General features: G+C 42.8%; 1 protein-coding gene across 3 annotated transcripts in view; it reads right to left on the bottom strand.

Annotated features, from left to right (window-relative positions):
- Window positions 1-14280, bottom strand: part of ADCY2 (adenylate cyclase 2) — a 136154-nt gene that overhangs the window by 37567 nt on the left and 84307 nt on the right. For all 3 annotated transcript variants that reach the window (XM_079983482.1, XM_079983484.1, XM_079983483.1), the window contains 5 exons: window positions 13945-14029; window positions 8838-8975; window positions 7797-7919; window positions 6791-6975; window positions 2006-2090 (listed from right to left, as the gene is read on the bottom strand). In XM_079983482.1, the coding sequence (XP_079839608.1) occupies window positions 2006-2090; window positions 6791-6975; window positions 7797-7919; window positions 8838-8975; window positions 13945-14029 (616 nt within the window). The remainder of the gene's footprint in view (window positions 1-2005; window positions 2091-6790; window positions 6976-7796; window positions 7920-8837; window positions 8976-13944; window positions 14030-14280) is intronic.

The raw sequence follows: 14280 nt of genomic DNA, 5'->3' as shown, positions 1-14280 counted from the left end.
GTGCTGCAGCATCCTGCACCAAAAGTAGCCTCTGGATCAAGTGTGAGGGAAGCCCCACACAGAGTGCCTTGCAGTAATCCAGCCCTGAAGTATCCAGCGCATGAACTTTGGCAATGAGTGCTGTCAGCCGTGACAGCTGAGTGAAACCTCCATGTGAAGAGCAAGTCGACCTCTAGTCAAAACAAGAAGGTGGGGAAGTTGCTTGGCAGGGCACGTCCTATTTACACCCTCTTCAATTGGATCCAGGTGGACTTCGGAACTGAGTCACTAAGGCAGGCCCTATGTTTTTAATAAAAGCCCTCAGAATTGATTATCTATGTGAGAATCAAGGAACTGACTTCAGTTTCTACTCAAAAGCATTTACAGATAGCGCCATGAGGCAAACTCAGATGATGAACCATTTTCCAAACTGACCTTATAATGCAAAATATAGCCAAGAGATGCTTTGTTGAAGTGCATATTTATCATGAGAATTAGAACTGTGGCCTTTCAATGCCTCATTACTATCCTAGGCTAATTTACTGAGCAAAACAAACAATGTCGCTCTCAGCTCTTGCTAGCAGAGCTCATAAAGTGAAAGAGCACCAGCCGTTGTAACACAAAAATAGACCTCTTAGAAAACCAAACTGCCGAAATTACTGCAGTAAACTGGTCATTATCAGCAAATTGGTACGGGCAAACACAATCCTGAATTCATATTTAAACACCTCTCCCAACAGGTTATGAAAAACCTGTACTTTAATGGATAATAATGTGAGAAGCTCAATGCTATAGAAATTGTCATTTTCAAAAAGTTGACTGTTTAGTTTTACAAGTAACAACATACTCTGTTTTATATTAGAGTTCATCTACAAAAAACAAGAATGTATTCATGTATTAATTGAAAAGGTTTACGTGCTACTTTTCAGAACAATAATCTCACACAGCAGTTTAACAAGATTTAAAATACAACAATAAACAACTCTGATTCTGATGACAAATAAATGTAGGAGTAAAATGAGCCTTGGCCACAAGGCCCAACTAGTCTAGCCCAACGATCAACCTTGTATTTTAATCACAGACTCATAGAATTGTAGAGTTGGAAGGGAGCCCAAGGTCCAACCCCCTACAATGCAGGGATCTAAAAAGAGCCCAATGCACAGCGCAGCACGAAGACAATCCTAAAGAAGTGTCTATAGAGCTTGTTTAAAGATGTCAGCTTGCCTCATTTAGCCTAGAATTAAGTTCCACCAATTGAGAGGGGGCACCACAGAAAAGGCCCTGCTCTTTGTACCTATAGCTGACCAGCTTTCACCAACAACTGACAAGCATATCATCACAGCATTTCTTATGGTGCCAGTGTGGGGTAGTGGTTAGAGGGATGGACTAGGAAAACCCAGTTTTAAATCTCCACTCCACCATGAAGCTCATTTGGTGACCTTGTGGCTGGGGGTAAAATGTTCACAAAACCTTGAGATCCTTGAAGGGAAGGCAGGATATAAACGTAATAATAAAGAAACAACTTTTCTTGGTCTTGCAACCTACACTAAATACAAAGCAACATGCAAACAAAATTCTTGATACTATGAATAGAGGTTTCCAGAACAAGTTTTTCTGAACAACACTGTATGATCAAGATGCTGTAAACAATAAAACAAATAAACCTGCCTTGCTGCTTACCACTATGGATCTAAACGGGGCGGGGAGACAATTTGTACACAAACAAATGGAATCTGAGCAAAAATCTCAAGGCAAGCTTCTAGGGTTTAAAGGTGTAAAAAATGACAGTTTCAAAGAAGATTTAATTATTTCACACCTCAGAACCAATACAATGTTCAATTGGGTTCTCTGGTGATTGTTTCATGCCACAACATTTTGTCTAACAAGCATAAGGCGATCCAGCTGTTCAATGCGAGAGGTAACTGTGACAATGCAGTAAGCGAGAAACAGTGGGAGCTTCCTAAACTGTTCGCAGAGCGAACCTTTCAAGTGATATGAAAAGGTGGGAAAAGATGGAGGTTCCTACCTGCCTGCTGAGTACCAGCAGAGTGATGAAGAAGATGAAGAGGGACACCGAGCCCATTGTCTTGAGATCTTTCAGTATCCCTGGTCTGTGAAAGCAAATGCGTAAGTAGAATTGGCAGGAAAACAAAAATGCTATTCATATTCTGAGCCTGTCCACTTTCCTTTGAGTTGCTGCTATGGAGGACCAGATTATACTATGAAATACAAGCTGTAAAGCATTTCTTGCACTATAACACTTCAGGCTGCTATCTGATGTGAGCAAATGTTTCTCCACATAAGAAATTCATGAGCAGGGTTCAATGAAAATAAGTCAAGTTTTCTCTCTGACTGACTAGTTTCCAACGTATTTTGGGATCTCCCCCTTGCCATTAGTTTAATTGCAGCAAGATTCCAGACAACACATACATCTGCTGTAAAGAGGAACTATATAGGATATGAGGAACAATTTACGCTCTAGTAGGGTCACACCAGGCGCATAAAGCTTTCAGACTGTTATTTGTTCCCATGCCCCTTTTCATAAAGAGATCAGATAACTAGAGTTATGATCTTTATTTTTATTTATTTATTTCATTTATGAATCACATTTCCTTTGAAGAAATTTGTATTGAGAGAATGAAATTTTGGTCACGGTAAAGAAAATTAAATACCTCATTTGTGGAACATATTAGTTTCCTATGAATAATGCCACAGTAATTGCACATATAATCACTAATGCTAGAGAACATTATCTCTTGCTAGCCTGACAAATCTGAAGACAGAGTTTCCATATTTAATGGGTCAATTCTGCAATCCTGAAAATTAACGCCTGCCCTGCTTGTTATTGCCCTTGCCTGCTTGGCGATATTTGCATTATTATTATTTTGTCATGCTACTTATAAAACCTAAACCAAACAGCAGAACTGAACGCAATTGTTTTTTCCTCCCTCCTCCAGGAAGCAGGGGCCAAACTAGGTTTTAAAGGGAGACAGAGCTGCCACTGCTGAGCCCATGAGTGATGTGACATCGCCATACTGTGGATCTCCACACACCACATAACCAGCAGGCTAACACAGGGCTTGTCCACACTTCTGCTGGTCCCCCTGCTTTCCCATGGGGAAACCTGCTCTTTAGAGCTCCGGTAGAGAAAACATCCATTGGGTTTTCCACTGAGTGATGTCTGATCCAATTCAGCACTGTTGTTGGGATCCATCTGTCTCATGAAGCAATGGAGTGCATCTCCAGAGTTGAAGTCAAACCGCTGAAGGATCACAGTGCCTGCTGTGGCAGCAGAAACCAGCACCTTGTAACTTCTGCCTCCTGCGTTCTTTTTGCTCCGGTAGCAGTACTGAAGTGACCTCCCCACACTAACTGGACAGTGTATATGGAGGTCATGAGTTGCCAAGAGGACAAGACCCACCTCTCAGCTTCACTGATGTGGTCCAAAGGAAAGCAGGGCAATACGTTTGACACCAGCTTGGCTGCTGGAATTCCCAGAAGGAGGCACACAAGGCACAATCCAACTCCATTCTGGATTTGTGTAGAATTCACTCCTTAGCCTTTTCTTTTCCCAAATACATCCCACAAGGCAGTGGAGGTATAGAATCAGTTTTCCTTTTCCCAGATGGGCTCCCTTCCAAGCTTGACAAGCCCCACCTGCCCCATCAGTGCTAAAGAGCAGGTTTCCCTGGGGAAAGCTCCAGGGCAAAAGGGAAACCATAGAATCATAGAGTTGGAAGAGACGACAAGGGCCACCGAGTCCAACCCCCTGCCAAGCTGGAAACACCATCAGAGCACTCCTGACATATGGTTGTCAAGCCTCTGCTTAAAGACCTCCAAAGAAGGAGACTCCACCACACTCCTTGGCAGCAAATTCCACTGTCAAACAGCTCTTACTGTCAGGAAGTTCTTCCTAATGTTTAGGTGGAATCTTCTTTCGTGTAGTTTGGATCCATTGCTCCGTGTCCGCTTCTCTGGAGCAGCAGAAAACAACCTTTCTCCCTCCTCTATGTGACATCCTTTTATATATTTGAACATGGCTATCATATCACCCCTTAACCTCCTCTTCTCCAGGCTAAACATGCCCAGCTCCCTTAGCCGTTCCTCATAAGGCATCGTTTCCAGGCCTTTGACCATTTGGGTTGCCCTCCTCTGGACACGTTCCAGTTTGTCAGTGTCCTTCTTGAACTGTGGTGCCCAGAACTGGACACAGTACTCCAGGTGAGGTCTGACCAGAGCAGAATACAGTGGCACTATTACTTCCCTTGATCTAGATGCTATACTCCTATTGATGCAGCCCAGAATTGCATTGGCTTTTTTAGCTGCCGCGTCACACTGTTGGCTCATGTCAAGTCTGTGGTCAACCAAGACTCCTAGATCCTTTTCACATGTACTGCTCTCAAGCCAGCTGTCACCCATCTTGTATTTGTGCCTCTCATTTTTTTGCCCAAGTGCAATACTTTACATTTCTCCCTGTTAAAATTCATCTTGTTTGTTTTGGCCCACTTCTCTAATCTGTCAAGGTTGTTTTGAAGTGTGATCCTGTCCTCTGGGGTGTTAGCCACCCCTCCCAGTTTGGTGTCATCTGCAAATTTGATCAGGATGCCCTTGAGTCCATCATCCAAGTCGTTGATAAAGATGTTGAATAAGACCGGGCGCAAGACAGAACCCTGTGGCACCCTACTAGTCACTCTTCTCCAGGATGAAGAGGAACCATTGATGAGCACCCTTTGGGTTCGGTCAGCCAGCCAGTTACAAATCCACTGAGTGGTAGCATAGTCAAGACCGCATTTTACCAGCTTCTTTACAAGAATATCATGGGGCACCTTGTCAAATGCCTTGCTGAAATCAAGGTAGGCTACATCCACTGCGTTCCCTTCATCTACCAGGCTTGTAATTCTGTCAAAAAACGAGATCAGGTTAGTCTGACATGACTTATTTTTCAGAAATCCATGCTGACTCTTGGTGATCACAGCATTCCTTTCTAGGTGCTCACAAACTGTTTGCTTAATGATCTGCTCCAGAATCTTCCCTGGTATTGATGTCAGACTGACTGGGCAGTAATTATTTGGGTCCTCTCTTTTCCCCTTTTTGAAAATAGGGACAACATTTGCCCTCCTCCAGTCTGCCGGGACTTCGCCTGTTCTCCAGGAATTCTCAAAGATGACTGCCAGTGGTTCTGAGATCACACCTGCCAGTTCTTTTAATACTCTTGGATGCAGTTCATCTGGCCCTGGAGACTTGAATACATCTAAACTAGCCAAGTATTCTTGTACTATCTCCTTAGTTATTCTGGGCTGTGTTTCCTCTGCTGAATCATTTGCTCCAAATTCTTCAGGTCAGGCATTGTTTTCTTTATCGGAGAAGACTAAGGCAAAGAAGGCATTGAGGAGTTCAGCCCTTTCTGTGTCCCCTGTTTGCATTTCACCATCTTCTCCTCTGAGTGACCCCACTGTTTCTTTGTTCTTCCTTTTGCTACTAACATACCCATAAAAGCCTTTTTTGTTGCTTTTAACCTCTCTAGCAAGCCTGAGTTCATTCTGTGCTTTAGCTTTTCTGACTTTGTGTCTACACGTGCTGGCTATTTGTTTGAATTCCTCTTTGGTGGTTCCCCCCCCCCCTTTTCCATTTTTTGTACACATCCTTTTTTAATCTTAACTCAGTTAAAAGTTCTTTAGATAGTCACCCTGGCTTCTTTAGGCACCTTCCATGTTTCCGTCTCATTGGTATTGCCTGAAGTTGTGCTTTTACTATCTCTCTCTTAACAAACTCCCACCCATCATGAACTCCCTTTCCTTTTAGTATTACTGTCCATGGGATCTCACCCAGCACTTCCCTAAGTTTTATGAAGTCAGCTTTCTTAAAGTCAAGAAATTGAGTCCTAGTATGCTTGGCTGCTCCTTTCCGCTGTATAGTAAACTTCAGAAGAGCATGATCACTCGCGCCTAATGATCCTTCCACTTCTACCCCACTAACCAGGTCATCAACATTGGTTAGGACCAGATCTAAAATGGCTGTTCCTCTTGTTGCTTCTCCCACTTTCTGGACAATGAAGTTGTCTGCAAGGCCAGTGAGGAATCTGTTTGACCTTATGCTCTTGGCTGAGTTTGACATCCAACAAATATCCGGGTAATTGAAGTCTCCCATTACTACTATCCCCCTTCCTTTTGCATGCTTGGCCATCTGTTCCAGGAAGGCATCATCTATGTCCTCCGTTTGGCTTGGGGATCTATAGTAAACTCCCACAATGAGGTCACTGTTATTCTTCTCTCCCTTAATTTTGACCCAAATGCTCTCACTTTGGCTTTGAGGTTCTAAATCTTGGATCTCTTCACAGGTATACACATCCCTGACATATAACGCCACTCCTCCTCCTTTCTTGTCTGGTCTGTTTCTCTGAAATAGATTGTATCCCTCCATTATTACATTCCAGTCGTGGGACTTATCCCACCATCTTTCAGTGATGCCTATTATGTCATATTTAGTTTGCTGTACCAAGAGCTCAAGCTCATCTTGTTTATTTCCCATGCTTTGCGCATTTGTGTACAGACATTGAAGTCCATTAATCATGGCTTGGATCCGTGCATAGAAAGCACAGGAGAAGCAGAAAACCTCTCGGCCCTGTGATTTCTAGGCACAGGACAATCAGGAGTGTGGATGAGCCCACGAAGTATGTTGATGTCATGCCACGTTTGTTTGACTACTACACATTACCAGAGAAGGAGCGCAGTGCAGGCAGCTCTGTGGCTCTAACAACACCTAGTTTGATCCTAAGGAGCTCCTTCCCTGAGGCTCAGATTCGCTGGCCTACCTTTTCAGAGGGGCCATTGTATAGAGGGATTTGCTGTAGTTGTCCAGCACAGAGCCATGTGTGTGCAGAAGAATGACATTATAGGCCACCAGAGCAAGCAGCATGATTGCCATTTTCAGCTCATGATTTATCCGGAGGAAAACAGAACAGGAAATCAAGCCCAGGATGCAGCTATAGATGAAGTACTGGAAAAGGAAAGCAAATATTTGGATTTAGTTTGCAGCTAATGCCTAGTTCTCACTAACCTGTGGTTGTGCCCTCAAGTAGAAAATAAATAAAAATAAATTCACACATACAGTGTATGTGTCAGGGTGAAGAATCCAAGTCTTTTCCATGACAAGTGAGTTTTCCATGCACAAGAGCCTATTTTCACATGCTCCATGAGATCAGAGGGGGCATTATCACAATGGTTTCTGTGGTTTCATCCCATGCCACTGTGGTGACATTTAAAACGCTGGAACCACATAATCAATTCCCCAGGTCCATCCTGCATAATTGTTGTACTTGCTTCCCAACCAGGAGACAACAATACACAATAGCCCCTCCCTCTTGGTTCAGGACAGTGGAGGTTGCTCCATTAAGGCCAACAGAGCAGTGCCCCACCACGCTCAACCTGCCCCCACATTTACAACCAACCAAAGGCTGGCACTGCCTGCTGGTTAGTCTCCTTAATCTCCTTAATTGAAGAACCTGAAGGAACATGGACTTTCATGCAAATGTAGTTAGGACTGGACTAAAAGACTCCAATCCTATGTACACTCACTTGGGAGTTTGTCCCAGTGAACCCAGCAGAACCTCTTTCCCCAAGGCCCTTTGCTAGAATGTCTAACAGCTCCTGGGAAGGTGTGACATTTCCTTGGAATGGAAACCTTTGCATAGCAGTAGCAACTATGGAGGGAGCGTTAAGAGGTGCCTCCAAAGTGGACCTTAGTCTTTCTGGCTCTATTGACGGTACCGGAACAAGCTTATTCAAATAAGAAATATAAGAAATATAATATGAACTTACTGGAAGGAAAAAATAGTTGTTTTGCATATATGAGAGGATATGACTGCTTGCATTCAGAGAACTTGCATTTGATGTATTTAGCATGGAGAGGAATTCAAGCACACCATCATCGTCCAAGAAAAACTAGAACAAACATGAAATCTCTTAGGATCTGGAAAAACGAGACATGAACCTACCACCTTTAGAGGCAAAAGGGACAATAATTCATCTTCAAACAGCCTTTAATGCAGCCACGGGGGTGGGATAACAACTACCTCAGTCTATCTTGCTTTGGCCCAGGACTATGAACCTTCAGGTTCTGGAGACCTGAAATGTGCAACAGTGCTTAGCAAGAAAGATTTGTTGTATCTGACGAGGTGGGTGGTAGTCCATAAAAGCTGATACCATAATAAATTTATAGTCTTTAAGGTGCCGCAGAACTCTTGTTGGTTTTATGCAACGAGAGTGACACAGTACCCCTCTGGAAATTGTCAAAGGTACAGCGGACTAGTTGAGGTCAAGATCATTGACCTAGCAACCATATACCCACTTTGCCACCCAGGCTATGGTCCACAGTTCTCAAATCTCCCTTGCTGGTCTAGTTCCTTCTTGCCAATGGTGTATAGACCCTTGTAAGATTTTTCTCTAGGCCTATTTCTTCCTCAGCGCCTCCTTTCTTCAACTCCTTTGTTTCCTCACACACTGGCTTTGCCCCATTTCTTTATTTATATTAGCTCTATTCAGGTGATCTGACCCCAAAGTTGCATCAATCCACAAGTGGAGCTCTGTCAACAAGCCAGCCCCAACACCGGGCTCTTTGATAAGCCCTGGCCCCACTGCAAACATCTGCACAGAGAGGGCTCTGCATGTACACCTCTTTCCTTGCAGATGTTATCACCGTATGTGTGGACACCAGGGGCAAGGCTAACCAGAGTGCGCAACTTTGGGGGCAGGTTGAGTCAATCCCAAACCCGAGTGAAACTGCTGCATGTAACAAGCATCACAGAAACACGTCAGAAAGATAGAAAAATAGCAATGGAAACAAAATCCCATTCAACTTACCATATTGAATATAGCCATTGTTAATATTATAGCTGTTGTTATCAAAGTGAGCAGGATACGTGGCCAGGGGTGGTTTGCGATGACTCCGGAGGACTTCAAGATCCACATCAGTGAGGCCGAGACTTTCTTGTTGCACTGCTGTACACGGAATACAGGAAAATGCATCTCTATGAATAATCTGTTTCTTCCACGTTAGCTTCAAACAAGAATTCTCACAATTTTAAACGGCAAGAACATGCAGGCGATGCACAGAGAGCAGCTGAGGAGAGGGTCTCAAGCATTGCTCAAACACATTGATGAATTGTTCTTGAGTGGATTAAAACGTGCACTGAATTGCAACTATTTCCATATTGGAGCTGTAAGGTAGGAAATGACTGGCTAACCACAACAGTAGATAAAATGGGAATTAAGCGCAAAGGTCACTGATCAACTGAGTCTTATGTAGGATCCGGGGATCAGACAGTTCTTATTTCATTTTTTGGCAAATGCAGAGACTCCAGACTAGCTAGCAAGTATAGCATAATTTTAAAATTCGCAGTATATTAAAGAAAGGATCCAGACACATTAAAAACCCATTAACAATATCAAACATTAATAGCAGAATGATAAACGCAGTATTAAAAACCATTCAACTCACAGAGCCCTAAAGCCAAGCAGCATGAAAAGTTATTTCATTTGCCTTGTAAGGACTACAATAAATCTAACCAGGCAGACCTCCCTGGGAAGAGTATGACATCATAAAAAAATTAAACCCTAAAAGCTTTCTGTACTACAAAAGTCCCCACTATCAACATCTCAGTCTTGAGCACTTTTATTTCAGATACATGTGAACGGATTCTATAAAAACATTTAAAATTGAAGTTACCATAACTGCTTTCCACTTTCCAATTTAATTGTAGCTGAGTTTTACTTATGTGAAAACTTGCCATAGTTTGCTGTGGTCGACACAGTCAAAGGCTTTTGCATAGTCAATGAAGCAGAAGTAGATTTCTTTCTGGAACTCTCTAGCTTTCTCCATAATCCAGCGCATGTTTGCAATTTGGTCTCTGGTTCCTCTGCCTCTTCTAAATCCAGCTTGCACTTCTGGGAGTGCTCGGTCCACATACTGCTTAAGCCTGCCTTGTAGAATTTTAAGCATAACCTTGCTAGCGTGTGAAATGAGTGCAATTGTGCGGTAGTTGGAGCATTCTTTGGCACTGTCCTTCTTTGGAATTGGAGTGTAGACTGATCTTCTCCAATCCTCTGGCCACTGCTGAGTTTTCCAAACTTGCTGGCATATTGAGTGTAGCACCTTAACAGCATCACCTTTTAAAATTTTAAATAGTTCAGCTGGAATACCATCACCTCCACTGGCCTTGTTATTTGCAGTGCTTTCTAAGGCCCATTTGATTTCACTCTCTAGGATGTCTGGCTCTCCAGGATGTCTGGCTCAGGATGTCTGCCACACCTTACACTGAACTATTTCAAGGGTGCATCCCTGAAAATGTTTGATATTCCACCCAACAATGCTCCACATTGTTAAGACATTGAAAAGCGTATGAAATAAATCTCTGCCTTCGGTAGCATGGCTGCTTTAACAACATACCCTAAATGTCTACATACCAGTTTTATTACACTAACACCACTTACCTAACCACTTTCATGGAGCCTTTTATCAGCATTGATAAAAGCTACTTTTAACCAAAAAGGTTTATGTTTGAAGAGAGCTGCACCATTCAATAAAGGTACTGCATTAAGAAGGGGGGGGGGATGATCTTTGTGCCTCTCACTAGAATGAATGCTTTATTTTTTCCAGGTTCCTCCTGTTCTTTTATTTGGCATTACTTGGAGTAGGAACAGCTCTGACCTGAAAACTATCTGTACATTTCAAGCTCAAGAGATATTTGGCATCCATCTGCTAAGTAACAATCAGGGACACATCAGGTCACATACCCTTTTTGCTTTTTTTCTCCTATACATCAAAAACCAAGTCACTTTGGAAAAACTGTCCAGCTAGTAAGACAGTTTCATTTAACAGAAAACACAATGGGCGAGAAAGAAATTGCTTGCAGTCTTGGCAACACTGAGTGATGTGAACTCTAGAAATCATCACAGGTTGGTAAGTAAAAGTAAATTAACTCCAGGGAAGAAAGTCCTCAGTGATCTGTTTCCTTACCCAAGCTACGAAGAAGGATATTATGCTGAAGGAACTTTTCTTTATAAGGTGGTCTTCAATAATGTTGAGATATTATGGCCTCATTACTGGAATTGAGGTTCTAAGAAAAGCAACATGCTCCCAGCACCTACTGAGCTATTCAGCAAAACAGATAAAAAGTATTACTGAAAGCAAAAGACAGGCAGCTGCAAAGGAGACTGGAATTAATATAAAAAATGCCAGGCCTCCCTTAAAATATCTCCTTTTTGTAATAATATGATGATGACTGTACAGGAAGGAAATGTGTATGTTCCTTAGAGGGAGGAACACAAAGCACCTTTGCAGTAATGTAATTACCTCTTCAGAGAAAGAAAACAATCAAAAGCCATCCTTTCATTCTGAGCACAACTTTTGTCTTAAGGCACTTTTTGTCTAGCACAGTTTGAGAGCAGCCTCCGCTGCAGCACCTCCATCATGGCTTCATTTGATCTGATTTTGTCTTTCTCTTTCTCATTTGTTCCTGGGTACTCTAAAGAGTACCACCTACTTGTGGTGCAAGTGCACTCCACAAGGGACAAATCCATCCATTTGCATTTGCAAGGAGGTGCACTGACTTGCCAGCTTCAAGCTCCAAACAGATGCACAAAAGTGCAAGTAAAATGCTTGAGAGCAGGCTAGGATATAATGCCACTAACAATGAGGGACGTTGTCCTAGTTGTCCAAAGCCCCAAAGTCTCAAATCCCTACTAAACCCCCAGTCAAGTTCTTCTTCCTAGCTGAGATGCAGGCTTCTTCAGCTGCTCTCTTCTTCTGAAACATTTGGGGAAAACAGGAGACAAAGTATGTTACTGCAATGTAGTCAGCACCCGGTGATACCTATACAGTGGTGCCTCGCAAGATGAAATTAATCCGTTCCGCGAGTCTCTTCGTCTTGCGGTTTTTTCGTCTTGCGAAGCACGGCTATTAGCGGCTTAGTGGCTATTAGCGGCTTAGTGGCTATTAGCGGCTTAGCGGCTATTAACGGCTTAGCGGCTATTAACGGCTTAGCGGCTTTAAGAAAAAGGAAACAAACTCGCAAAAACTTGCAAGACGTTTCGTCTTGCGAAGCAAGCCCATAGGGAAATTCGTCTTGCGGAACGACTCAAAAAACGGAAAACTCTTTCGTCTTGCGTGTTTTTCATCTTGCGAGGCATTCGTCTTGCGAGGTACCACTGTATCTGGTCAGTGTTAACTGGATTCCCTGCAACTGCAGGACAATCTCATTTTCCTCTTGCTGGGATAAGTAACAAAGAGCATCATTCAGAGTCTGGATCTCCTTAAAGCAGTTTCTTCATTTTGATTCATTGTCCTGAGAACGCTGACCTAAAGTTTTGATAAGCCGAGTTACCAGTGGTGGTGGTTGTGCTGCAATGGAACTCCTGGGGTCAGGATCCGGTAGAACAAGTTCTGTGTTCCCATAGAGACTTTAGACTTCTTTTTCTCAGTGCATAACTATATGTGGCCTTAACTGTGTAGTTCTGGCCTTGAGTACAATTTCTACGCACGCTTAGGGCCCAGCCATGTTTCCCCTAAAATCCAGAACTCTGTGCCATTTTCAATTTGGTCCAGGGCTGGTGTTCCCACTTGTGATTTTTGCCTTGGATTTTACTTCGGAAAACCCCCCAAAACCCAGTGTTTTCCCCTTCATTCTTCATATAACCAATAGTCTGCTTTTCGTGTTGTCTTCACCTTCAGCTCCCCCACCCGTGGCAGAGAGTCAGAGAATCAGAAAACCAGAGAATCAAACCATCATTTGACATATACAAAAGGAGTTGCGACCCTTCCAATACCTATTAATTAACACTTATTTTTAAAGACAGAAAATAAAGCTGTGATTGGAATCATCACAACAAATCAAAGAAAACGAGCAGGAACACACACATTTTGCACATGTATCATTTGACCACAGTTTTTATTAGCGCTAAACAGGGAAGAGTAATAAAAAATTAAGCACTCAGAGAAAACTGGAAGTGCACTGCAACCAGAGAAATTATTCTGTAGGTGATGGGGGGGGAGAGAGAAGGAAAGGAGGGAAGAGCAGATTGCCCCAAACACAGCTCCCAGGAAAGCATGCTTATTCCCCTTCAAGATCTATTTTAGGATTAGAAGAGGGACAAATATTTCTTCCAGTTTTCTGTAGACTAATGTTTGTCCTGATTCAGCAGGAAACAGCGCGTTTTCCTAGGAAAGGCAATGGGACAAGAAAAACCCCTACTGGACCCGTGATAATAGATAGATACAAAAGGCTAGAAATCACAGGACAAACAGCTGTGTGGATGGGCCCTTACTGTAGTGAGTGAAGACTCAAGCTGTATTAGGGGCCTCCTACTTGCAACTTGCACTGTAAACAAGTCCCCTTACCCTTCCATGCTATAATCCCAAACTGAACTGGAGGCCCCGTGCTGTCCATTTGTGTGGGGGTAGAAACTTGCACTCCAGAGCAGAACTGTGCAGTTTGGTCCTGAAACAGCATCTCCTCCATCCCACACAGTAAACTGTTCAATTTCAAGAGCCACTTGTGACCTGAGATGTGCGGGGTTTAGAACCTTTTATCTCAGGATGTTGTATCTTAGTTTAAATTCTTGATTGGTTACACATATTGGGGGGGGGGCTTAATTAAAAATTATTCATGCTTGTCAGCAAAAGTCATTGGCCATGACAGGTCAGACAAGCTACAATGCAAGTCTCTCAGTTTTTCATCTCCAGTAAAGGTCAGTACATAGCAATGCCTATATGAAAAAGCTTCTGCATTTCACATCATTGAGAAAAGTGTTAAGCAAATTAACTCCAAGTAAGGAAGTTCTCAAAAGGTTTATTTCTCACCCAGACAACTAACAGGAAGGGAAAGTAACCTTGGCTGTATTGCATGGGCGTTAAGGCCTCATTGCTTATGCAGAACGAATTGTGTTGCTAGGGCATTCTTTTAATACCTACCAAAAGCTGTCCAGCAAAACAGATAAAAAGAATGAAGGAGAGCACAAGGAAGGCAGCTCCAAAGGAGATCCCAAGGGCAGACTTTCTACAAGACAGGAAGAAAGGCCTGTTAGAGAAACCAATGTACAAATAAAAGACACAGAAGGAATTCTGGTTGATGGATTGTTCAAGCACGTTTGCAGTCACTTAATGTGACTGCAACAGCCATGTGGGTCTGCCTTCTTTGAAAATTGCTTAAAAGGAAAAAAGAAAATGCATCATATATTATTGTATCTTAAAGAATAGGCAGAATGAATTCAGTCTTGATTGGTCTACTTTGGTTGTATTGAAATCCCA

This window comes from Podarcis cretensis (assembly GCF_951804945.1).
Source record: "Podarcis cretensis genome assembly, chromosome: 7".
Classification (NCBI taxonomy): Eukaryota; Metazoa; Chordata; class Lepidosauria; order Squamata; family Lacertidae; genus Podarcis; species Podarcis cretensis.
Note: the sequence above shows the minus strand (reverse complement) of the source record. Positions and strands in the feature narration are given on the sequence as shown.